At 36.4% G+C, this 25,549-nt stretch overlaps 1 protein-coding gene and 1 long non-coding RNA gene across 3 annotated transcripts in view; one reads left to right on the top strand and one right to left on the bottom strand.

Moving 5' to 3' along the window:
* The window catches only part of LOC109724072, a 31,937-nt gene extending 6,814 nt beyond the window's left edge, over positions 1 to 25,123 (top strand). The window contains exons 3-14 of the mRNA XM_020252722.1: positions 12,871 to 12,974; positions 14,422 to 14,548; positions 15,601 to 15,695; positions 16,634 to 16,757; positions 18,596 to 18,676; positions 21,105 to 21,203; positions 21,724 to 21,882; positions 21,958 to 22,017; positions 22,118 to 22,192; positions 23,456 to 23,500; positions 24,043 to 24,219; positions 24,325 to 25,123. Of these exons, the coding sequence (XP_020108311.1) occupies positions 12,871 to 12,974; positions 14,422 to 14,548; positions 15,601 to 15,695; positions 16,634 to 16,757; positions 18,596 to 18,676; positions 21,105 to 21,203; positions 21,724 to 21,882; positions 21,958 to 22,017; positions 22,118 to 22,192; positions 23,456 to 23,500; positions 24,043 to 24,219; positions 24,325 to 24,762 (1,584 nt within the window). The 3' untranslated portion in view covers positions 24,763 to 25,123. The remainder of the gene's footprint in view (positions 1 to 12,870; positions 12,975 to 14,421; positions 14,549 to 15,600; positions 15,696 to 16,633; positions 16,758 to 18,595; positions 18,677 to 21,104; positions 21,204 to 21,723; positions 21,883 to 21,957; positions 22,018 to 22,117; positions 22,193 to 23,455; positions 23,501 to 24,042; positions 24,220 to 24,324) is intronic.
* Positions 1,058 to 3,029, bottom strand: LOC109724073. Of its 2 annotated transcripts, none has more exons than XR_002219812.1 (3): positions 2,832 to 3,029; positions 2,453 to 2,611; positions 1,058 to 1,639 (listed from the first exon to the last, which is right to left on the bottom strand). It is a non-coding gene; the product is annotated as an uncharacterized LOC109724073 (long non-coding RNA). The 2 variants fall into 2 exon arrangements; XR_002219813.1 differs by having other exon boundaries at positions 1,058 to 1,562; positions 2,832 to 3,026.

The raw sequence follows: 25,549 nt of genomic DNA, 5'->3' as shown, positions 1-25,549 counted from the left end.
GGCAACCAGCCGACAATCATCGCCCCTCGGGCCAAACCGACCAATAGGTTGTCAGACTATATAGAAGCACAAGAACCGACCACTCAGGTCAACTAGAATGGAACAACTCAACATCCTACCGAAGGTATACAAGCACCGATACTAAAGTCAACTAACATATATGCACGACGAACCAACGAATAGGTCACCGGAGTATATCACTAGAATTCCGAATTACCGTCGACCACTAGCCGACAATCCAACCCCTCAGGGTACACCGACCTCATAGGTCATCAACGACAGGACTCACGAAGCTGACAGACTAGNCGCAGATCCGTCCGTCAGATTTGCGAACGGATTGCACCAGTGCGATCAGCACGACGGAGACAACAAATCTACGATTTTGGTTCACCTCGATCGACCACGGATTCGCGACGAAATCCAACTTTTCATTCCAACAGAATGAATAACACATAAATACATATAAAACATGTATTTTTGGATTTTCTTGAAATCCGTGCATCAAACTCAAAATCCGTCAGCGCCAGTAGTTCCAGAATAGCTGAACCGGTCGAAACGAGCTATTGGATCGCTATGAACGGAGTCCGATACGCGTAGAAAGCCAACTCTACTCTGTGGCTTCACCGAAAAACCGGAGTTACTATTCACTTAAGTGAAAACTAATAATCGCGTAACTTCTCCGTTTTAGCTCATTTTCTCCTGAAACTTGACGAGTGCTTATATAGTTAAATTACACACATAAACATCATCAACAGAGAGTTTAGTAGCACTGTAAAAATCTCAGTCCTTACAAAGGATCAAAAGAGCGTAAATTCATAGATGTTAAGTAGCTGCCAGCCATGTATAGAGTTGTAATCAGAAATCGAAAGTAGCATTGTAACATAGCACTAAGTTTGTTTAAAACTTTTTTTTCCCCATCTATAGAAGCTATGATTGGAACCTTTCTTCTCTAGAACCAAGGTTGATAAGAAGAAACAGGCATCACAACAATGGCTTTACGTACAGTGCCAATAATTGCTCAAGTGTTATAGAACTCTTTCAATTATACTGTACCATATTATTTCAACTAATTTTCGACCAACAACTTTGTATAAAAAGAGCTCAACAGGAACAAATGTAGCCGCGAGAGTAACCTAAGAGGAAAGTATCACGACCCGTCACCACCAATTTGGACAGTTCGGGTCCGAAACAGACCCGCTGAACGGACAGAGTTTCCCCTGTCCGCCCGAAGCGTAACAAAGTCTATGCATACATATCTAAACAAAAGATATTAGCATTCAACATTTGCGAGAGGCATATCAAGATACAAGAGAAAGTAAGCTACTTACTAAAACATTTCCAGAGTGTATTTAACAACTTACATTCTTTAGCTTATTACAAAACCTCTCATTTAACATACAAACTAATATCTAACATTTACATCACATTCTCTTTCCAAAAGGGTTTTTACATTCATTCTTTCCTTTCTATACTCGATGGTAGTGAGCTAATGCCGGTGGTCCACTCTATCTAGGGCGCGATGCCCTTGCCGCGATTCTCGACGCACGCGCTCGTACTAGGCTCTGCAAAACAGGGTGTGAGAACTAAACAAAGTTTCCAGTGGATTCGGTCGCCGACCCCGCCGATTTTCCCACTAGGTCTAAGAAAGGCATAGAAACAATAAAGAGGTCAACATATCAAAGGAATAATGGATATAACAATAAGCCTACCCTGCTCATCTACATCTATATCATGCTCAAATGTGTAGCTATGCCTTTACCAATCATGTCAACAAGTATAAGTTTAAGTTCTACCATGTATGCAAACTATATATGAAATGCCATGATCATGCCTTTTGCCAAGTCCAATCGATTCGCCCGAAGGTCGAACCACTCGCCACACATTGTCACGGGACCGTGACGTCTGACGGGAGAGGCCCCCCGTTTTATTCGCAATTGTGATACAACTCCGGAGCTCACTGCTTGGGAGGCGCGACCATCCACAAGCTATAACAGACAACGCGAGTATGATCAAGTCCTCCCACCCGAGGACCGCGGGAATACCACATCCCGATCCATCTCAAGGCATGCCATGCTCAAGTCGGCCACATATGCAATGGTTTTCAATTCTCACAATATCATTGGTTCACATACTAGCTCCTCATGAATCTAGTCTATTCTCATATCATATCCACATGCATATGTCCACTAGCAACTCATACAACATGTATAATTATCTATATTGGCATCATATAAAAGTTCTCATGCAACATATATGTCCACATCTATCTCAACATCATGCAAATAGATATTCCTACAAGTATCATGCAATCATGGATCATTATCCCTCACACTAAGCATGAAATTACCACAACTCATAGGATTCTCACTATTCTATACATGATGATATATGATCAATAATAGTAGAACTTAAACATAGAATGAAACTCGGCTAATTCGGATAGCACCCCCACCTCGTGGCGTTGACACGAAGCGGGTAGCCTAGCAGCGCGATTTATGGCCGTCGATTTCTTCCGATTGCGGCAAACGAAGCAAAAACAGGATTTTCTTCACTTTGACCACCACCGGCTCAACGGAATCTCAATCCGAGTGATCCTCCGCGTCGGTTTTACCTTCCATTGCGGAAACATATGATCAATTGAGATCAAACCCTCTCATGATCAAAAGCCCTCTTTTGAAATCCTAAAAATCCTCATATTGCATAAAATCCAAATCTCATGGTAGATTATGCAATAACATGGTTTAGAATCAACTAAGGTTCCAACTAAACTCATTTATAATGGATTTACACAAAAACCCTTGCTTAAAACCATGAAATCCCATAAAGCTCACCTCAAACCCAAGCTCTCTTCAAGCCAATGGTGAAGAAGAAGAAAGCTTCACCTCCAAGTAAGCTTCTTCCACCAAATCTCCACTTTTGGAGCAAAACTCTAGGAGAGAGAGAGGTTTAGAGAGAGAAAGAGAAGGTTTCTTTTTTGGTTTAAGTAGTGGAGAATGAGAGAAAAGGCTCAAGTCCCTTATATATATAGGAAACTTCACCTCCAAGTAAACTCTTCACTTGCTAGTGGAGAATGAGAGAAAAGGCTCAAGTCCCTTATATATATAGGAAACTTCACCTCCAAGTAAACCCTTCACTTGCACAATTACACCTTAGCCCCTCGCATAACACTATTACAATTTTCAACTTTCCGGGTGTCAGATTGACATGAAACTTTAAGTCTAGCCTCATAAAAATAATTCTGACATATTATCCAATTTTCATAATTTTCTGACGCTGTGAATTTTCTGCTAAAATATCAGCCCCGTTCTTTACAGAAAATCCTAAATCTTCTGTTTCCATTCCAATTTCAGCACAAGTCTGACTTATACTTTACTTTTTTAAGCCCAATAAAAATGGTATTTTACACTATTTTTATTTACACTTATTTCTATATTAAGAATTCGGTACACTACAGAAAGAGTGAAGAAAATAGGTGAAAAAACTAGCAAAATAATCGTCTCAGAAAAAATGGAAGGAGGGAGTAGTCTCCTCCACAGTCTAGCAGAAATGAGTAGAAAGTAAAAGTAAACCATAGTAAAAGAGTAGCAGATGCAGTAGAAGAAAAAAAATTTAGTAGAAAAAAGTAGAAGTAAAGAATAAAGGTATATATAAGGCTCAGATCTGCCCATCGTCAACTATCAATTAAGTGCAAAGCTTTTGCTCATATATCGAGCCATAAATGCAAGCAAATGTTGCATGCTGAGCATACCGTTTAAACTTTGCATTATACCACTACATATTATTGTGGCTTGAGGAGAAAAAGAGACGTAAATAGTTGACTATTCTCAAACCATCAATGTATAAAACAGAAAGCAACTCTTTGCTGCCAGCTAGTGAAAAAACAACGTATTTTGCAAGGGGCAAGATCATCACAACCTAAAAAGGGTAGCTAAAAGATACTGCAAATAGTAAATAGCAAAATATGGTCGAAATAAGGTAAATTAGGGAAAAAAAAGAAGAGTAAAAGAGGCAAACGACAGTAGGAGCACCAAAAGAAGTAAATGCAGCAGGAGATAAAGGTAAGATAGAAAGTAACAACATGTAAGAAAGAACAAATAGTTAAACTATTATCCTTGTCTTTTAGGACACTTTCTTCATATATAGCAATCAGGTATTGGGAGTGTTGGCATTCGGTTAAACTGAATCGGGTGCGTCCATGATCGGGCTCGATCCGACGGTTATTATGTTGTTTAATTAGACTAGACTTAATCTTGTTTTTAAATTGGAAAGCTAATTAGAGATATATTTTAGCCATATTAGGATAACAATCATAAAACCGATTCGGCCTCTACTTATTAAGATTTTGAGGTCCCTTATAGATATACGAGGTATTCTCTCAAAAAAAAAAGAAGATAGAGAAAAAATATTCATAAATTCTTATGAGTAATTTGTGAGCCGTCTTGTGAGAGAGAGAAACAACATTCTCCATTAACTTATTGCTTCTAGAGGGTCTTGAACGGTGGATTATAGATCTAGCTCATCTGTAGCTCGATCTACCATGGGTTTGAAGTGTTAGAAGACTATTGTGGACGATCCGAGGGCGCATGAATCAACCTCTACGATCTGGGACTCATCGTATTCTAGCGCGAGTCGCTTTTGCAAAAGATATGAACGAATACTTCCGCTGCATTCTACATTGGTATCAGAGCCAATTATCAGCTGAAAGTGTGAGATGAGTTTCGGTTGAGCCAGAATTATACAGCGGGGAAAGCGAGACTCTCATGCTGTTGATTGTTGCAGAGAGAGCGCGGCTCCCCCAAAAGGTCGATTAAGGCTAGTGAGACGAGTCTCACATCGCCTGATATTTGTGAGTCTGAGCCTGACGAGGATGTCAAGGCTTAAAGGGAGGGAGAATGTGACACCCTAGGATTTGGGAAAGTCTTATATATGAGATATAATAGGGCTAAATCTCTCAATCCAGCTATAGCATTTTGGTCGATGGGTAGGACTAAGAGGTTAAGAGAGTTAAGCGTGCCAGGGCTAGAGTAGTCCTAGGATGGATGACTCCCTTGGAAGTCGGGCATCACAGTTGTTTTCAGAGCCAATTACCAGCCGAAAATATGAGTTGAGTCTCGGTTGAGCTAGGGTTATATAGCAGGAAGTGCAAGGCTCTCATGGTGATCACTATTGTGGGTAGAGCGCGGCTCCCCCACAAGGTCAGTTAAGGCTAGTGAGACGAATCTCAAATCGCCTCGTACTCGTGAGTTTTGAGTCTAACGAGGACGTCAAGGCTTAAGAGGAGGGGGGAATGTGAGACCCCAGATAGTCCTATATATAAGATATAATAAGGCTAAAACTCTTTAACCTGGCTATAGCATTTTGAGTGGTGGCTTGGCATAAGAGGTTAAAAAACTTAAGCGTGCTAGGATTGGAGTAGTCCTAAGATGGGTGACCGACTGTGAAGTTGAGGCATCGCAGTTGGTATATTATTAGGTTGATTTCGTACCCTAGATACATTTTTTAACAAGATTGCATGCGTAGATCTAAAGCTACCATCGTTTGATTTTTTAGTTGCATGCTTGTGGGTGTTAATGGCGGATTTTTCTACGGTGGATATAATTGCATTTCTTTCTTGTACATCTTCTAGCACTTATGTTGTAGATTAAATCTACAAAGTTTGATTTGATTTGGTTTTGTATTTTATGAGAAAAACGAAACCCTAGATCAAAATTTTGTGGGTGGCTTGTTTGATGTGTAGTGTATATCCCATTGTGAAACTTGCATTATTTGGAAGAGCTTTTCGTAAGCTTTTCATTGATATATTACTTTCAAGATTTGGAGTCCTACATTAAAAGCTTTCGATTTTTCAAGTTTTTCCCTCTATTATTAATAAAAAGGCCTGTCCTCTGGGGAGGAACCTCATGTAGCTGTGAGCTGCATGGGATGTGTGCATGCGCGCCTGCACAGGCGGCGCACTCGGCTCCACTTGCTCGTTTTTTTAAATAAAAAAACCTTGTAGCATGGAACCCTATCCAGGCACCCGGGGAAGCGCGCTTGTGGTTTCGCGTGGGGCCTTGCAAGCGCGTCAGTGCCAGGCTGCACCGGCCCATAATGGCCGAGCTCGAGTGATCCATAAGATAATAAATAAATAAATATTTTTTTGATTTTTTTTAGGTATTTTAGATGATTTAATATGCTTTTGTGACATATGATGCATGCATTTAAAATATTATGATATTGCCTTTATGATGTATGGGTGAATCTTTTGGCATAATATAAAGTTTTTTTTCGCATGCTTAATCAAGTGGGAGTTTTTAATTGTGGTAGAGTAAATTGTATGATTTACTCCCATATATTATAATTTTGTGCAACTTAATTAAATAATTAAAAATTTGGCGTAGGGTGTGTGATGTGATCATGAGCACAGACGAAATTTTTTTTTATGCATCTATGATCTAATTTTTAGTTTGTTTAATTAGAGGTGCGATAAAATATAATATATGTATTTTGTGCTAATTTTTAAAATATTTTTTTCTGCGCACTATGTGAACTTAGTGAGATAATATGGCCTCTAAACAAGTTGCGGATTTGATCAAAGGGAAAAAATTGGACGGTGACAATTATGATATTTGGCACCATAAAATTCAATATGTTCTCACTGAGCAAGAGATTCGGAAAATTTGAGTAATAACCCACAGAGGGCTATAGTGCCCAAGCTCGCCAAGATATGAAAACCTATAATAATTGGATTAAAAAGAATCTCATTACTCGCATCACGTTGCTGAATTGGTAGCATGATCTCTTATGTGAGTATGAGTAGTACCCGACTGCGTATGACAAGTGGGAGGCTCTCAAAACTAAATTTGGTGCAACTTCGGCTATAAAGTTGTGTAGTCTGACTTTGCGATTTGACAGTTGTAAGAAGCGTGCCGATCAGTCCATGAAACAGCACGTGAGAATAACGTCAAACATGATTCACGAGTTAAAGTCGGCTGGAGGCACTTCGAGTGATGAGCAGCAGATCCAAGCTATGATTCGCTCCCTTCCTAATTCGTGGGAACATATGCGAGTAAATTTGACATATAATGAAAGTGTTAAAATTTTTGAGGACGTGGCATGGTACCTGGAGTTAGAGGAGCACCTTTAGGCTATTAAAACTTCAACTGCCAATGCTGCTGAGTCAAAGTTTCGCTAAATATCCGGATTCAAGCAAAAAAGGACTATTGGGCCTCAAAGCCATAGTGGATCTGCGCCTAAGGACACGAAGAACATCAAATGAAAGAGAAGCAAATGAGGTGGCGCAGAAGGAAATAATCCTGGAACACATTTCTACGAGTCGCATCGTTACTGGTCCTCTGACTAAGCCTATTGTTAGAGAATTATTTTTTACTCATGTTAAAGCACTTGGATTCCGTAGGATTTGATTGTGTAGATAGTCAATTATTTTACTCTTTTTTTGTAATATTATTTAGTTATTTAAATTCAAAATTATTCATTTGGAAAAGATATTTATTAAGATTAGCACACGTATATATATGTATGTATATATATTTATAGAGCTAGGCTGGTATACTATCGGTAGCACGGAACCCTCCGTGCTACCAAGTTGTTTTCAATGATGCGGCTTCCAAATTGATGATCGGCTCGTAAGACTTGATCTACACTATTGAAAATATTTAAAAACTAAATTTCATAATTTTTCGGCATAATTTGGCTAGTGATCAAAAAGGTCTCAAAATTAACAATTTTAATGATAGATGTGATGCGTTTGTGAATTTAACGGAATAAAACAATCCAAATCTGATGAAATTTTTATAGAAAATTCTTTTTACTATTTATAGTATTAAATTCAAGTCTTCTATCATTATTTTTTATTTTTTATTTTTCAAGCCGTTTTTTTTACACTACTCGTTTGATAGGTAAATGATACTGAAAAATTATTTAATTAGTTTCCAAATACTTTCAATAGTGTAGATCAAGTCTAACGGAGCCGATCGTCGATTTGAAGCGCATCATTGAAACAACTTGGTAGCACGGAGGAGCCTCCGTGCTATCGATCTCTCTCTCTCTCTCTCTATATATATATATATATATATATATATATATATATATATATATATATCCTATATTGTTGAAAAATAGATTGATAGTATGTCACAAGCTGATTGGCCTTCATACACTGGCAATAATTCTTTTTTGCGCTGTAGAGAGCGAGCAGAAATTGAGACATTAATAAAAGTCGTCTTGGTTGGCAACAAATTGAGGTCATAAATGAGACCACATACGGATAGTCCCACGATTCGTATGACCTGCACATTTAGAGCCGGATGTGAGCTCACTGTTTGTTGCTTGAGATAGTGAGCAAATAGAGAACTCGGGCTAGACACTCTAGAAGTGACTAAGCTGAGATCCATATGGCATTGAGAACGCTCATTGAGATTCTCTGTTATAGCATGTATTTCATACTACATTTGCTTAGGTGACCAAATGAAGAAGATGAGTGAATGAATCCCTACTTCCTCATTGTATAAGTTCTTACAGACATTATTTTGAGGCTATGTCCTATTTATGTTAGATACCCTTAGTGACTTTTGATTATGTTATTAGGTGAAAGAATTGAATTTGCTACTTTGGCATGTTTCCTACGGTTATGAGTGATGCGACTTTATGGGGCATTGCTGGGAAAGCAATCCGTTCTCATCTTAGTGGCATGAAGGCTCAAGGAAGACTAGTTGGACTATATTGAGATACTTTGACTCATTGTCTACAGGTTGTGTTGCTTCAGTATAGCGTGATAATCATGACTATAGTGTCATAATGTGCACAACAGAGATTAGCATAGTTCTTTGAGGGATTAGAGATGCTGAACCTAATAAAATCCAATGGTATAGGGCATCACGAGTCTAATATTCTTTTTGAGGGTTGATGTCTTTATACTGGCCTTATGAGGTTTCTAGTATGACTCGGCGGTTGCACTGTTCATTTCCCTGTATGAATGGAATCAATAGTGATATACTATTGAGGAAGTGGTTATGATGGCATCGATCTCGTTATGTGCGAGTGGGTGATGTTGGCATTCGATTAAATTGAATTGGGTGTACCCATAATCGGGCTCGATCCGACTTGGACTAGACTTAATATCGTTTTTAAATTGGAAAGCTAATTAGAAATATATTCTAGCCATTTTAGGATAACAATCATAAACCGATGTGGCCTATTTTTTAACTTACCTATTAGGATTTTGGGATCCCTTATAAATATATGAGGTATTCTCTCATAAAAAAAAGAAGAAAAATAGATAAAAATTGCTCATAAATTCGTGAGTAATTTGTGAGCTGTCTTGTGACAGAGAGAAACCACATTCTCCATTAACTTATTGCTTCTAGAGGGTCTTGAACAGTGGATTATAATTCTATCTCATCCATAGCTCGATCTACCGTGGGTTTGGAGCGTTAGAAGACCTTCGTGGACGATCTGAGGACACATAAATCAACTTCTATGATCTGGGACTCATCGCATTCTAGTGCGAGTCGCTTCCGTAAAAGGTACGAACGAATACTTTCGTTGCGTTCTACAGGGAGAAAGAAGAAATAATATTAAATTGTGCGAAGAGATTAACAAATATATGGCAATATTAAAGTCTAGAAAAAGTTTAACAAATTGACCAGGAAAATCAGCTTTAATAATGCAAAAATTTCAGCCAATTGAGTAGGAAAACCAACAAGAGTAAAAGTAGAAGAGAAATGGAAGAAGGTTCGAAGAAGGAGAAGAATTAGCAGTTTTAGGAGTAGCAAAAGGCCATCATTATTATGCAAACAATTTTAGGCTATCGATCAGAATATCAATCAATAACTGCGTAAGCCTGGTGGAAAACAGTTAATCACCAGAGTATAGATTCATAGATGTTAAGCAGCTGCCAGCCATGTCTAGAGTTATAATGAGAAACCGAATCTAGTATTGTAATGTAACATTGAGTTTATTTTTAAACTTTCTTTTCCATCACAGAACTGAATTAACCATGTATAGAAGCCATGATTGGAACTTTTCTTCTCCAGAACCAAGGTTGGTTAGAAGAAATAGTCATCACAACAATGGCTCTAGATATAGCGTCAATAATTGCTTAAGTGTTATAGTACTCTTCCAATTATAATGTATTATATTATTTCAGCTAATTTTCTATCAACAACTTCGTATAAAAGGAGCTTAAGAGGAGAAAATGTAGAAAGTAAGTGCAGATCCATTGCAAGTCGTATCGGCGCAACTGTATGGCCAGCAGAGGATTACGTCGCCACGCCTGGAGCCGAAGTAGACGGCAATGCGATGATGACAGGACAGCAAGAGGGGGGNCAGGAACTATAGACATTGGGGGCCATTGGTGGGCACTGTGCGAACGCATTAAAATTGAAAGGTAGACAGCGCAATTGGCCTAGTGTGAACGTAATAACGTAATAATGAAAGGTGGCTGGAGGATACCGCAGCTTCCATTGAGTCTCTGCACCTATCCCTTTTTATTCTAGTTTTATACCCTTGTTTTCCCCCAAAAAAGAATTGATCCCGGTTGTTCAATTATTTGATAACCAGAGTCATTCTTTGATAAATGATCATTATGAGTCAGTAAATTTTCAAGTTCAGCCAATCTTTTTTTTTTTGCCCATAAATCTCATGATAAGTACCCAAAGATTCATATTGAACTTCGATGGGAACTTCTCTTGACCCAAGAACAGATCCAGTGGAGACGGGGTGGGGCCTGACTTGTATCATTTGATGATGCCATGTGAATCGCTAGAAACATGTGAAGTGTATGGCTAACCCAATAACGAAAGTTTCATGAGAGAAGCAAGGAGGTCAACCTGCTTCAAATATACAACATGGATTCTGGCAATGCAATGGAGTTGGGCAATTCCTAATTGGCCTTTGGATACAAATCGTGAGAACCACACGGGAGGGACATGGGGACGTAAAAAAGGGGATCCAGGCACAGCGGCATTTTTATACCACCAGAAACGGAAAAAAAAATTCTAAAGAGCGGCATTTTTATACCACCAGAAACGGAAAAAAAAAATTCTAATACGCTTTAAAATGGTTCTAGTTTTATATATTCCTTTTCTGGTTTTTGGATTCCAGAAGCTTGTAACATCGGTCCTGATAAACCCCAATTTACAGCTTCTTCTCCAACAATAATGCCCACTCCTTCCACTCGTTCCAAAAAAATGGGATACCGGGAGATAGAGTCAAAATTGAAGTAAGTCGTTATGATTCAACCAGGGGACGTATAATTTATCAATAGCCCGTCGTGTGGGCCTCCCAATGGGAGGCCTGCTATGCCAAAAGCGAGAAAAACCCCATCCCTCTCTTTCCTTTTTACGTCCCCATGTCGCCACACCACACGGGAGGGACATGGGGACGTAAAAAAGGGGATCCTATCAGTGGAAACACAGACAGTGGAGAAGCTTCGCAAGCCCCACCTTCTCTAAACTTCACAAGGATACACCAGCTCAAATTTGAATTCTCGAGAATTCATTAGATCTTATGTATGTTTTCGTTTTTTGAGCACCAAATAAAGTCGCAAAAAAAATAAGCGAATAAAGTTACAAAAATTTGAAGTAAAAGCTGGTGACTATTGGTAGGAGAAAGGAGTAAATTATTTAAATATGTTAGGGTTAGATTTGCCGATGATCGATCATCAGTTAAGCACAAAGGTTTTCTCATATATTGAGACATAAATGCAAGCAAATGGTTGCATGTGGAGCATACTGTCTGAACTTGGCCCTCTATCTGTTCGCAAACCAACAGTGTAAATAACAGAAACGAACAATTTCTATCCAATTAGAAAAAATGGATTTTATTTTGTAAGGGCAAGATCATCATAGCCCAAAGAGAAAGTAATCGATATATTAACCAGGGTGAACAACAACAGTGGCATGCCAGCTAATTTTCGACCAACGACTTCGTATAAATGGAGCATAAGAGGAGCATATGAAGGAGTGAGAGGAACACGAGAGGAAAATAGAGGCAAGAAAATAGGTGAAATAACAGCAAAATAATTATCTCAGAAATTTGGAAGGAGGGAGTGGCCTCCTCCAGAGTATAGAGAAATGATCAGAAGGTAAAGGTTAACCATAGTAAAAACAACATGGAAAGTAGTAGAATAACAAACAAAAGTAGAAAAAGAGTCAACTGAAGCAACAGCAGCATCAACAGCAACAGAACCAGCAGCGAAAAAAAATGTAGTAGGATAGAGGTAAAGAATTAAGATATATAAGGCTCAGGTTAATGTAGAACAAAATCGGTCAGCTCATTAATTGTCACCATCTAACCACTTTGATTAAAAGAACTTATTATAGAGGTGACCTGATTCAGTTAGGTAATGCTTTCAGTTTCAGTTCAGTATAAATTAACGGCTAGTTTAAATATGAGCTAAGTGTTGGATTTTTTTTCCCCCACCTGATCTGATTGCACCTCTAGAAGGTAGGCTCACTCAAATTAGCCCAAGAAGAGTCCCCTGTTTTATCTATTCTTTAGTATCAAGTGTTTGGTGAGCTTTTCCAACAGACATAGGATCCACTACACTGAAGATGCTCATACCCCATTTTTCGTAGTATTGAAATTCTATGCAGAGTCCTTTATTCAGTAGTTGAAGTTTTATCAGGCTAAACTAAATGATTTACTAACTATTCTAAATTATACTTGCCATGACTATTTGTAGATGCAAGATGTTACTCACTGTTTGTATTGGCTATACGCAATTTACCTGTTAACTAATTTGACGTACACAAATTAAATACAGTTGCGGGTTTCTTATGATGAAAGAGAAATTTATTTAACATGAGTTGATCGGTACTATTAGTTCCTCTAATTGTTGATCTCATTTATGTTACTAAACTGATTCAGGTTACAAATGGTCGTGGTAAGAAACTTCAGTGCAGCCACTATATGCCCCTTGTAATCCCTGAAGGAAAATCTCTTCCTTGTGTTATATACTGTCATGGGAACAGGTAAATTTAAGCATGTTGATATTTAACATGTTAAAGTGATCTCCTACATTCTGGTTTTGTATGTTATAGGATACATTCAGATTTGCCGGTTTTGTAAAATTCATTCAGAGCAAAATGGAGAAACTAGTTTATCTAGCATAATACATACTCAATTACAATGAATTTTGTACATTTGTGAATTGATGAATTTTCATCAAGTCCCACAGTAAGTCGGCACTTTATAATGTTTTCGCAAAGCCATATTATGGTTGAAGAGCATTGTAAATATTTCTTCTGCCATATACATGTTTTTATCTTTATTGATAAAAGTTAAACCCAAAAATTGTAACTAGCTTGAAGACAGGCAATAGAGATAGTGACTGTCTTCAGTCATCTCTTCCAGTTTGATAAACTAATTCTATTTAAATAGAGTCCATACATCCTCATCATGTAATTTCAGTTGGTTGTATGTATTTACTCTACCATAATGTTGTTACAAGAATAAAGAGTGAGAACCATTGAAGGGGAAAGAAATTTGAAGAGGGTGCTAATGCCCTGTGACTAGCCTTGTTGTCAGGCGCTTCATTTCTGCTATTGCTTATACCTGTTCTTCCTATCATTTTGGGATATGTGCCGAGTAGGCTGTTACAGATTGATTATTATTATTATTATAATTTTGCATCTCAACTCAATTCAAAGACTAAAGAATTTTGAAGGTGCTACTGATGATCTTGATCAATGCATAACTGCTTGCCCTGCTGGCAGGCATTTGTCTGCAAAGTTGTGTGTTGCATTTTTCTCTACTGTAAGGGGCAATGAACTGAGTTTCCTGCAATTTCAACTTGCGCCAATAGGCATAAATGGCAGCAAGTCTCCAACATATCTTCCTTAATAAGTCCTTTCCGTGAATAATATTTAACTGAGACATATTACTATCTCAAATGCTAGACTCTAATGAGCAATCTAAGATCAAAACATGCTTTCTTTGTTTTGGACTTTCTTGGATGTGCTTCAAACCATGGTGTGCCTACTTTTAGCAGTATGGACAACCCGATGTATAATTATCCTAAAGCTTTTAAATGTATACGTTCTAAATTGGAATCTGCATATGATAATAGTTGGTCATAACCATGGACTACGGTAGTTATTTTTTAGGCTTGAGAATTGCTTGTGGAGGTGTAGTAGTAATTTTGATTAGTTGAAGGACCTTGAATTAATAATTTAAAAAACAACAGATTCATCTTCAGTTATCATATTTGCGATGATGAAGTGTTAATTTCTACTACTTGAAGGACCTTGAATTAATAATATACAAACAACAGATTCAACTTCCAGTTCTCATCCTTGTGATGATAAAATGTTACTTATATTTATATTTTAATGTTCAATATTGCAGTTAATTTCTTAATAATTTAATTATATCACTGTAAATTAATGATTGATAGGCCATATATCTTCTATTTCTCAGTGGGTGCAGGGCTGATGCTAGTGAGGCTGCTATTATTCTGCTGCCGTCAAACATTACAGTCTTTACACTTGACTTCTCAGGGTCTGGGCTTTCTGAAGGAGAACATGTCACCTTAGGCTGGAATGAAGTAAGTACTTTCCTAAGGAATATACAATTGAGTCAACAGTGATCTCAGAAGCAACTTTGTCTTGGTTTTCAAGTTTTCTGCTTCTTTTAAATTTAGATCATCAACTTAGCATCTTTTGAGGTTGCATATAGTCCTATGCACTAGTTGAGCTTCTGGTGAGGTTTGACTGTTGTTGATTAGTGGCTTGCTGAACTATGGGCACCGATGTAAGAAATCTTATATTGTTTTTTAACTTTATGGTTCTCAATTTCTATTTTTCTAGTATCATCAGTTTTCCAACCTTTTATCATGTTCATTTTCGGCAACACCACCAGTATTTATTACTCTTTCATAATGATCAGCTGCTTTTCCTGTGGTAGTCCCAAACTAGCCCTTTCAAGTTGCTTTTTCAAAGCAGCAGGACAGGCTTTAATTGAAGGTATATTTGAATGAAGCATCTGCATTTTGACCCCATGTGCCGAAGATATAAAAGTGAACAAGCAACATAATTATCAAGTCAAACATGTTTGCAAACAAGATTTTAGTGCTTTTTACTTTTTCTTTGCTTAAACAATAATAGATAAACATAAAGAATGCCAAATAAGACTTTAGATGTTGAAAAATAAACTGGTTCAGTATGGCAGTGATATGCATAGCCTCAATGAGATGCATTAGCCTCCACATTGTTCTGTATGAAAACGATCAAATGGAAACTCCGTAAGTTTGTACTAGTTCTCATTGTTATTGTTGGTGTTGTTGTTTTATTATTGGCGTTTCTGTTTTATTTTAATAGCCTATGCTAGAGCAACTAGAAATTACACTTTGTATTCAGTCGGACAGCCCTTGTTACAATAGATGCTAAAGGGCCTACTTAATTCCTTTTGCATGCTATACGAGAATGCTTGGGTAGATTGGCTGGCATATTATCCTATGTTTTGGTAATGTTGTGGTTTTAAGTTGTTAAATTTGTTAGTGATTAAAAGACATATAATGTTGCACATTAATCAATTGTGAATATAATTACTATCATTGAATAATCTCTTCTGACATTATTTTTGTTTGGTTAATGCCAGAGAGAGGATCTTAGAGCGGTGGTCGATTATTTGAGGACTGATGGTAACATATCTTGCATTGGTTTATGGGGCCGCTCAATGGGTGCTGTTACAAGGTCCTTTTTATGAATTTCAGCACATATTTGCTCTATATAATGCATCAGATTATTAAAAATGCTAGCTGCCTTGTTTAAGACAAATACATGTTTTCGCTATTTACCTGGGAAATTTTATTTGCTGTCACTAAAGTATTAATAATATAGGCTTTTTGTCTGCATGTTGAATTAATTGCTTAGTAAGCAGGCATTTACACAGACATCTTTGGAGCTTTTAATTATAAATTTTTGAGCTAATGTCTCGTATTTTCTGTCAGTCGTGTTAAGTCTAAGATATTAATTTTGTCAGTCCGTGCAAATTGTTGCTGCTATAGATTTGTTATGCAGGATACATGCTGAAGATTCAGTTGACTTGGTAACTAGATTCCAAACTCCCATTTTGAGCTGTACATGAACCAATCAAATTTAGTGTGTACCTAGCTGGAAAATCATATTTTACCAGACAACAACTAAATAATAACATAATGCCTTGAATTGTATAAACAATTATCCCAATGAGGTTCTAAAGTAATTGCAATTGCCCTTTCTTTTTTACTGTTATCTTTTAATTTTTCATACTCAATGCACTTCTTTAAAACTGATTAACATGAAAACAGTATCACAATTGCAATTGAACAGTCTTACAATTGCATTTGATTTCTTGATGGCATTGTATTTACGGGGGTTGACCTATGAATAACCAGCGGAATTATATTTGAATTCAAAACAGAAGACTGCAAGATAGTACCTCCTTTTGACTTTATGATTTTGTTGTTTAAAAATTTCTTTCCTAAAGGACGTGCCTCGAAAGTTATTCTTCTTTTCTAGGTATGCATCTCTATGAGTTGTCGGTATCTAAAAAGGCTATAATAACTGTTCACATGGGTAGTTGAATCTTGCAGTCTTGTACTGTGTCAATATCTATATATGTTACATAACTTTTATCCTTGTTTCCACAGCTTGATGTATGGAGCTGAAGATCCGTCTATTGCAGGAATGGTTCTTGATAGCCCATTCTCTAATTTGGTGGACTTGATGATGGAACTTGTTGATACATACAAATATCCCTTGCCAAAGTTCACGGTAAAAGAAAAGCACTTCTAAGGGCAATTGTACTAGACAAACATTCTTTGTCATTTGTTAATAATTTATAATCATTTTATTTGATACCTCTGGTTGTCATCATGCTTCTTAGTTCCGAAGTTAAATGTTGTTTGATGGTTGTGTTGCTACCATGACGGTCCTTTTTTTGCACATCATGGTGAATACTGAATAGTGTGTGTTTCATTAGTTCCCTTCATTGTATCATGTGATTTGAGTACACTTGATTTTGATTCCTCTTTTTAATTTAGCAGTTCTACCTTCCATTCATTTCACTAAGATTTCTCTTAAAACTCCCTGTAATTGTGAAATAATAATGAAAAAGCTAATTTAATTACAAATCATCTCTTGGAGATGACATGACTGCTAATTTAGTACTTGAGATGATGTGGCTGCTGATTCGATTATTAATCATCTCTTTGAGATGATATTATAGTTGAATGATGATAGTTTTGAGATGATTTTATTGTTTAAGTAAACTGGCTGACATTGCGATGCCATCTCTTGACAATTGGATCAATTGTTACATCATCACTTCATTTGAAAAAGTATTTGGAGTTTGAGCAGCGAGCAAGCTGAAACAAAAATTAGAGAGTTCATGTCTTGGTTGAAACAAATTGAAGTTCAGTGACTTAAATGAAAATTTTGCCATAAATTCAGTGGTGATTTCTTCAAATTTATACATCTATCTTGGAACTGTGAATTCCTTATTTAGATACTCGTGCAGACTGTTCTTTTTATGTATTATTGTTAGTTTTAAATAAAATTTCCAACTTCTTTTCAAGTTTGCAGAAATATCAAAATTTTACATGTTTTATAGAATCATTTTGAAAATGGAAATGATGGTTGCATTGGATGTCTAATCTGTAGTACAGGTATGTCCTAAAAAATCAAATAAGATCAGTTGTCAATAAGGCTAGCATATTGAGTGTGTATTCTTAGCATTGAAAAGGGCTGTCTTCTTCCTTGATTGTCATATATATTGCATAATTTCCTGTCTTCTTCTCATTAGTCTTTTCATATTGCTTCAAGGGATGCATCTGCTTCTGGCAGTTTAATTGTTGCAAAACCTTGGAAATCTCTAGAATAGTCACAACTATGTGATGAAGTGACAAAATTTCTTTTCTGAATCTGTCATGTTTTTCTTTTGACTAGTTCTTTTAGGCAGAAAGTTATCTAAGCAAGATTACTTGGTTACCTTGATAGGCTAACTTTTCTATTTCGTCAGTAACTTTCTTGCCTGCCTTTATAATTATTCGTTTTGAGCATGGATTTAAGTGTTGTGGCACGGGCTCGTGCTGGAAACTTGCCGGTACGGTACAGCACGATGTGTGCTAGGCCGTGCTGATGCGTGTCAGTTACAAAAAATCCACGTGTGCCGACACATAATGACATGAAATATTTATTTTCTTTAGCAATAAAGTATTCTAACGATTTATTATGTATCTTTATCAAATCTTTTGAACTTTATTGAGAAAATTACTTACTAATTTGAAGAATAGAGGGTTTTGAGCTGTGCCATCGGCATGGGTGCTGTATCGTGCCGATATCTTGTTGGTACGATACGGTACGGTAGATACGGCCTGTACCGAGAGGCATTTAAATCTTTGGTTTTGAGTTTGCTGTCTTAAGATAATTTAAGATTAATTCAGCTGAGTTTTAATGGTGAGATTTTGATGATCCTATATCTACATGTATGTCTTCCCTGGGATAATTTGATCAGAAGTTTTCTTCTGGCATGTTATCTGTTCACACAGTCTTTCGCCAATAACAGCTATTTTTTTATTTGCACATGATCTGATTGCTAGTTAAATGCTCAGGTAAAACTTGCAATACAGCATATGCGCAAGATTATCAAGAAGAAGGCTAACTTTGACATCATGGATCTTGACTCAATCCCGGTTAGCTTTCCTCTCCTGAAACTTATGCGAAAAATGAATGTTGTTGAGTTCTTTGAACTAGTTATGTCATTTCAAGCTAAGGCATTAGGATTTACTTCTTATATTTATGATCTAATTGTATAAAGTTGATTGTTCTGCATGTGCTATGGCTAGCCTGCTATTTCTTTTGAGCGTGTACTGATTTTTTTTTTAGTTTATCTCGCTGTTCTAGTTTCTTAAGAATGTAAGCTGTCTTAAAGGAATTTTATCTTTCTCCATTTTTTTTCTTCTTTTTTTTTTTCTCCACGCTTTATCTATATATCATGATAATCTGGTGCTCCACCGAAACCTTTGGGTTCAAGGAACTGTTCTAGCTTTATATTATATGGTCTCTCTGTGTATGTTGCAAAAGGGTATTTTTTATATGATGGATTTTGTGGATTCTGTTCTAGTTTGTGTATTTATCTTCATTGCATTCTATTAGGTTTTAAAGTTACAGTATAAAATGGACAATTATTACACTATGGACTCTTCGAACATGGCCTGTCTTTACTTGGTAGCCATGCCAAGCAAATCTTTACTGATTCAACTTGTTTACTTGAGATCTTTTTCACACTTGTTATTCGCAAAAAGTGAACTAATTCCTACAGTTTGGACTCTGAGGGAGGGATTCTTTAACTAAACTTTCATCAAACAAGAAGCTGAATTTATTGATTGTAGATTGAACTATCCAACTTAATATGTGGCTGTGGCTATGTTAGCACATATTGATTGAAGTATTGGGTTGAGGCATTGTGTCATTATCTGTGCGTCTATACGCATGTTGTGTGGCTATGTATACATATTTTTGAGGTATCCATTGCAAAATCGTCGTTAGGCAGTTTTTATATCTGCTTTCTTCTAATCTATATTAAAATATTGAAACGAGAGTTACGAGTACAGGTGGCGGAAGAGAGCGGCCGGGGCGGGGCGGGCGGGCCGGAAGCGGGAAGGAGAGAGGGGGTGGGTCCAGGCGGGGCCACCCCTTTTTTATATTTTTTAAATTTTTTTATCTTTAATTCTTTTTCTATTTTTCAAAAAATTTAATATAATTTTTCTCTCTTATTATAAAACTTTAAAATATATGCGTATTTTTAAATAGTTTTGTATGTATTAAATATAAATTTTAATTTTATAATATTGATAACTTAGATATAAATTGTATAATAAAAAATAAAAGAGCGATGGATGAAATTTAAGTTAACTACTTATTTAATAAATTTAGTTGTGAAAATTACATGGAGTACTAATTAAATCTGTAAAACTAAACGATGCATTCAAATTTTGAAATCAAAGTATCATTAACTGACATAAATCTAACATATAAAAAGGTTAGATAGTAAAAATAAAATTTGAAAGGTTGGATAGCCGATTCAAAATGGTTCGTAGTTTAGAAAAATTTTGTACGTTTTTACTTTGATTTTAATATTAAACTTCAATACCATGTTTAGTCTGATGAGCGATCAATTTGGTCGACTTTTAATTTTAACAATTAGGTGTTCTAAAATTTGTTAGATAGTTTAACATATTTTTTCCTCAAATAAAGCTCAATTATGTCTTTGTCTGAAATAAAATTAAAATGTAAAAAGGATAAATTACACTTTTGATTTTCAAACTATAAGACATATGACACTTTAGTCCTCGAGTTTTAATGTGTTATATTTTTTTGCTCAAAGTATGAGGCACATGAAGTTTTAGTTCTCAAACCTTAATGAGTTGCAATTTCAGACTCGAACTACTGTGTTATAAATATAATTTATTATTCTTATAATTTTTTTAAATTTTTTTAATCCTTTTTATATTTTTATTCTTATATTTTACTGTAATAGCTATTGTTTTTTTTATTTTTTAGCTTTATTTATTTCTATGGAATCGACCCGCCGCAACGCGCGGGTGCCTTCACTAGTTATGCATTATAATGATGTGCAAAATGTCCATCTAAGTTTCTAAGAAGAGATCATTCACTGTCTTGTTTTCTGAAATTTTTTGACCTTTGAGAATGGATATAATGGAATCTCATGTTCAAACAGCTAGCTAAGATTATCCTAATGTCAGCTCTCTTGTTTATTCCTCTCTTTCCTTCTTTATTGTTTCAGTGGTGGAACAATCTATGTAGGCTCACGACATTTCCTTGCACATATTATGTTCATCAGTTCATAATTGAAAAGCTACTATTATATATGTTAGCGTAATTTTGCAGATTTGTAGCGGAAATCATGTTCTATCTTCTTTGTTTAAGCTGGTTAATAGCTGAATACTTAAATTGTTCTATCTTCTTTGTTTTAAGTTGGTTATTAGCTGAATCCTTAAATTGTCATTCTGATCTTTCTTTGATAAATATCTATTCTTGTTTGTCACTCTTTTAATGCTATCTCTAATATAAAAATGTATTTGATCTGTCAACTTGTAGGTGGCGCAGCGTTGTTTTGTTCCAGCTTTACTAGGACATGCTACAGATGATGATTTTATACGTCCTCACCATTCTGATCGCATATATGAATCTTATATGGTAAGTCTCTTCTCCGTCAGCTTTCCTCTTGTCCACTCTCTTGTCATTGGATCATACATGCTCTCATGGTTGCAATCCTGATATTTAGTACTTGGATATCACAATTGTCCCATATGCACTATCGAATGTTTTAGCTAGAAGTATCAAGTATTTCTCGCCTTGCAAATATATTCTTAGTTGGTTTATCTAGGTTACAAAATCAATAGTGTCCTGCGAAAGGAAGAGCTATAAGACAAGAATGTGCAATATTGGTTTTGTATATACATTATACAGTTTATTTGTCAGGCCCCTTTGATCCGAACTCAAGGGAAGTAAGGATGGTCATTTTGTTGATTGTGTGATAACAATTTTATGTGATATTTTCTGGGATACAGAAGTTAAGGTGTTTTAAAGGCTGCTTTTAATCATACTGTCAGACAAAATCTAATGCTTTTGTATGATTTATTTTTTTTTATATTTGTGAAATTACTGATATCATATATCATAGTTTACTTGCGCCACTAAATTTGGGAATTTGCAGGGAGACAAGAACATCATAAAATTCGACGGGGATCACAATTCTCCTCGCCCACAGTTCTATTTTGATTCAATAACAATATTTTTCATCAACGTATTAAATCCGCCCACTGATATGCCTGATGATCACTATTACGATACGATGCATAACTACTTTGACCAGGTAGCGTATGCTATAGTTTTTTTGGTTAATACTTTCGACTTCGACCTTTAACTCCATGGCTGATTTCCAATGCAGGGTCCTTGGGATACCATGCATGACATAGAATACGAGAATCATAATTTTGTTGAACCACCTGCAGGCAAGATTTGCACACCATGCGTTGGAATTATTCTGCTGATATTTATTTAGAGCCAGAACTCTATTTACTAGTAATCACCAACTTTTCTTTCATGAGGCAGCACAAGTAACTACCACGACTGAGGATGCTATTGCTCAATTGCGTTCAAGGAGGCTCATGAGTAGGACAGAGGTCAGTATTCATCTTACTACATTATGTCAATTGCTAGTGTAGAAGTTGAATTTTCAGGTCTAATTCAATTTTTTGTATTGATTGGACATGTCTACACAAAAAAAACCTCATATTGCCAAAAGAATGGGAGAGACTTCATGAAACCCCGCAGGAAACCTATGGCCTGCCATTACCCACATGAGATTGGACATGTCGCGTTTAATCAGGGTAACTCGTGTTCACCCTAATAGGTTGGGCGAATTCAGGCTTGATGCATTAATTCTATTAACTATTAAACAGACGAATAAAGTCAAATTGTTGATCTACTCTAATTGATCCTAGACCTTGATCTCCTTATGGTAATCTCTCATTGATTTCCCTCTATCGGGACAAACACTACATAACTGAATGGTAGATGCTCATGATAGATCAGTGGATTATTGGTTAATTGTCTGTATGAAAGTGATTCATTCTCCATGAAGAAACACTGGATTACCAAGTTAAATGAAATATAGTTCATATGCCTATTCTTTTGGCTGCAAATCATTTAGACTGAAGACTCATAATGCAGTGTTGGACATCCAGGCATATTGTTGGGGCTGTGTTGATCAATCAAGTGTGTGTGGTTCAGAATATTTTGTTGTTTTCATCAATATGATGTAGTTAGGTAATTCAGTAGGTGTAATTCAGTAGATTTTAAAATATTCAAAATAAATTATTCAAATGTGCATTTATGGGCATGGAAACTTTGACTACTTACGGGAAAATTGGGTTGTTGCATTTCTGATTTATGGTGATTTTAGGTATGTGGAAGAATAGTCATGATTCTGAATGCTTAAAATGTTGCTTTATAAAGCACATATTCCTTTTCAAGAATTTGTTATAAATTTTGACCAGGAATGTAGCCTACAAAGTTCAAAGTTCTTAAGCTATGGCTTCTTAGTAATAGTCACAGATGCAGAGTCAATAATACTGCACTGGTTTGACAATAGAAATTGGTTTGAAATTCTCAATTGCTCGGCCTAGCAGTGTTCACACTAACTTTTAAACTTCTTTCCTTGTGTTTACAGTAAATTTTCTGTTATTAACTGACCTTGGTTGTTATGTCTTGAACATTTGCTGGCACTCCTTCAACCCTTTGTGTATTATTATTATTATTATTATTATTATTATTGGGTAACCTAGAAAAACATCAGAAACTTTTAAAATGTAGGACTAGCAGTGAGCGATCTCGTATTTCCTCCCAAGACAGCCTAATGTGCATTTCTCTCGATGACTTTGTAGGTCCCATCTGGTCTTTCCACCCAAGAAGGATGTGATGCATCTGAGGTAATCCTTGAATTCACCTTTGGTATGATTGATCAGTAATTTGGAACCTCATTTGTGCTCTTGATGGCATTCTCCTGTAGCAGATAAGCTATGTGGTTGTTTGCAGAAGTGCAGATCATTCATTTTAGTAGTTTTATTCGAGCTTAATTACTTTAAAAATCAATTCGTTTGTTCTTATGTATGTGAACTAAGAAATCATTCAAACATACCCTGTATGTACTTCTACGCTGTACTACTTAATTTATGCTTTTACTTTTTTTTAAAAAAATGGAGCATAAGACAATGTAGTTCTACTCTTAGATACTGCTCTGGTTATACTTCCTACATACAGTTGGAAATTCAAATTAGATTTATCTGCGTTTTCAACATGATGTCAACTTTGTGACCATTTAGATAGCCTGCAAATTAGAAATTGTCAAATGAAGCATGTTCTCACGGTTCCTATCATTTGTCATAATAATGTGCTTCAGGACATTTTATGACAATGCCATCTATGTGCAGGAATTCACAGCATTCTTCCTAATTTGTGTGCGTAACTGCAGGAAAAGGTGACTGAAGGTGGTGTTGGCCCCTCATCTTCTAGGGTTTGTCCCACTAACCTTCCCAACGACCACCCAGAGAGGCAGTTAACTAGTCCTACTGCTGAGGATGGGGAATATTTGGAGTATTCTTTTGATGGCCTATCAGAAATACCATGCACTGTGGAAGACGAACAAAGGGTAGGTTGAATATGTAGGGGAAAATGTTTACCAGAATAAACTCTTATTATCCTTTTACACTATTGGAAATTCACAATATTCTTTTCCTGTTTCCTTGGAGTGCAGATGATAATGGAAGCAATAATCTTGTCCCTTAAGGATTTAGAACGTACACACGTGCAAACTCTTCAATCCAATATATTGACCGATACATCTCAATCACACGCCGCCGCCATGAAAGACTCTGTAGTGCCATCTAATTTACCACCGGAGACAACAGGAAATTGCAATTCAGTGAGCGCTAGCAACGGATCTGCTAACGGTGCTTCACTTCATAGTGAAGGATCAGAGACGGCTGAAGTGGCTACTACAAATAATACTGCAAGCTCTGATCCTGTGGTCGCTGATGTTTGTAGCGCATTGGATACAAAGGGTGTAACTCAAGATGCAGACACCTCCGGCGGCACAAGGGCCACGTTGGTAGTACAGAAGAACCGGGCCAGCAATATCATGGACGGATTGACTCACCGGCTTGGCTTTAGCTTCTTTAGGAGCAGCGGGTGAGGTTGATTAGGGGATGGTGATATTTCTGTGGTTTGCTCGAACTTTTACATTCTGTATCATATTTTTCGCTTGTGAATTGCTTTTCTCAGGGTTGCATCTTCTTATACTGAGATATATTGGTTTATTGTTTGTATAAATCAATTAGGAAACAAACTGTGAAAGTAGTTTTTTCAGGGCATAGATATACACATGGTATTGATGTACATACGCTAGCATTTGTTGCCTTTCTTAAAAAATTAAATGTGTATATGTAACCAACATTTGATATCTCTACACCTTTCTGTGACGAGGGCTCTTCTTGTCATTTTCTTGCACTTTGTCAACAATGACTAATCTAAAAATGTGTATGGAGACTTCTCAACTGTCGGCCGTGTTAAATTATGCCCTTTGATTTTTCTTTTCGGCTTTTAATTGATTTGGATTGTTTACCTACAGTGCACTGGAGATATATCTGAATTAATGGCTTTAATTTTCTAAGTGGGTATTTGTAATTTAGTTTGGAATAAAACCCTAATTCCCAACAATTTGCTCATGATTTCGCGCTATTTTGTTTGTAGATATTTGGGGAGAGTTGAAGTTAAAATGGAGGCAAAAGGTTTTCTAGGCGTAGTTATTGCAGTTTCATAATTTCTACAAATCTGGATTCTTCCTCTGTTTTAAATGGCTTATGTTTTGTGAGCAGGATTTAAGTGCACATTGAGATGCGGGCATATTGTCAACAAGGTTCCCGCACATTAAAAAGGCGTGGTGATGGTATGACGAGAAATCTACCATAACCAAAAAATCT

This window comes from Ananas comosus, linkage group 18 (genome assembly GCF_001540865.1).
Source record: "Ananas comosus cultivar F153 linkage group 18, ASM154086v1, whole genome shotgun sequence".
Lineage (NCBI taxonomy): Eukaryota > Viridiplantae > Streptophyta > Magnoliopsida > Poales > Bromeliaceae > Ananas > Ananas comosus.
Note: the sequence above shows the minus strand (reverse complement) of the source record. Positions and strands in the feature narration are given on the sequence as shown.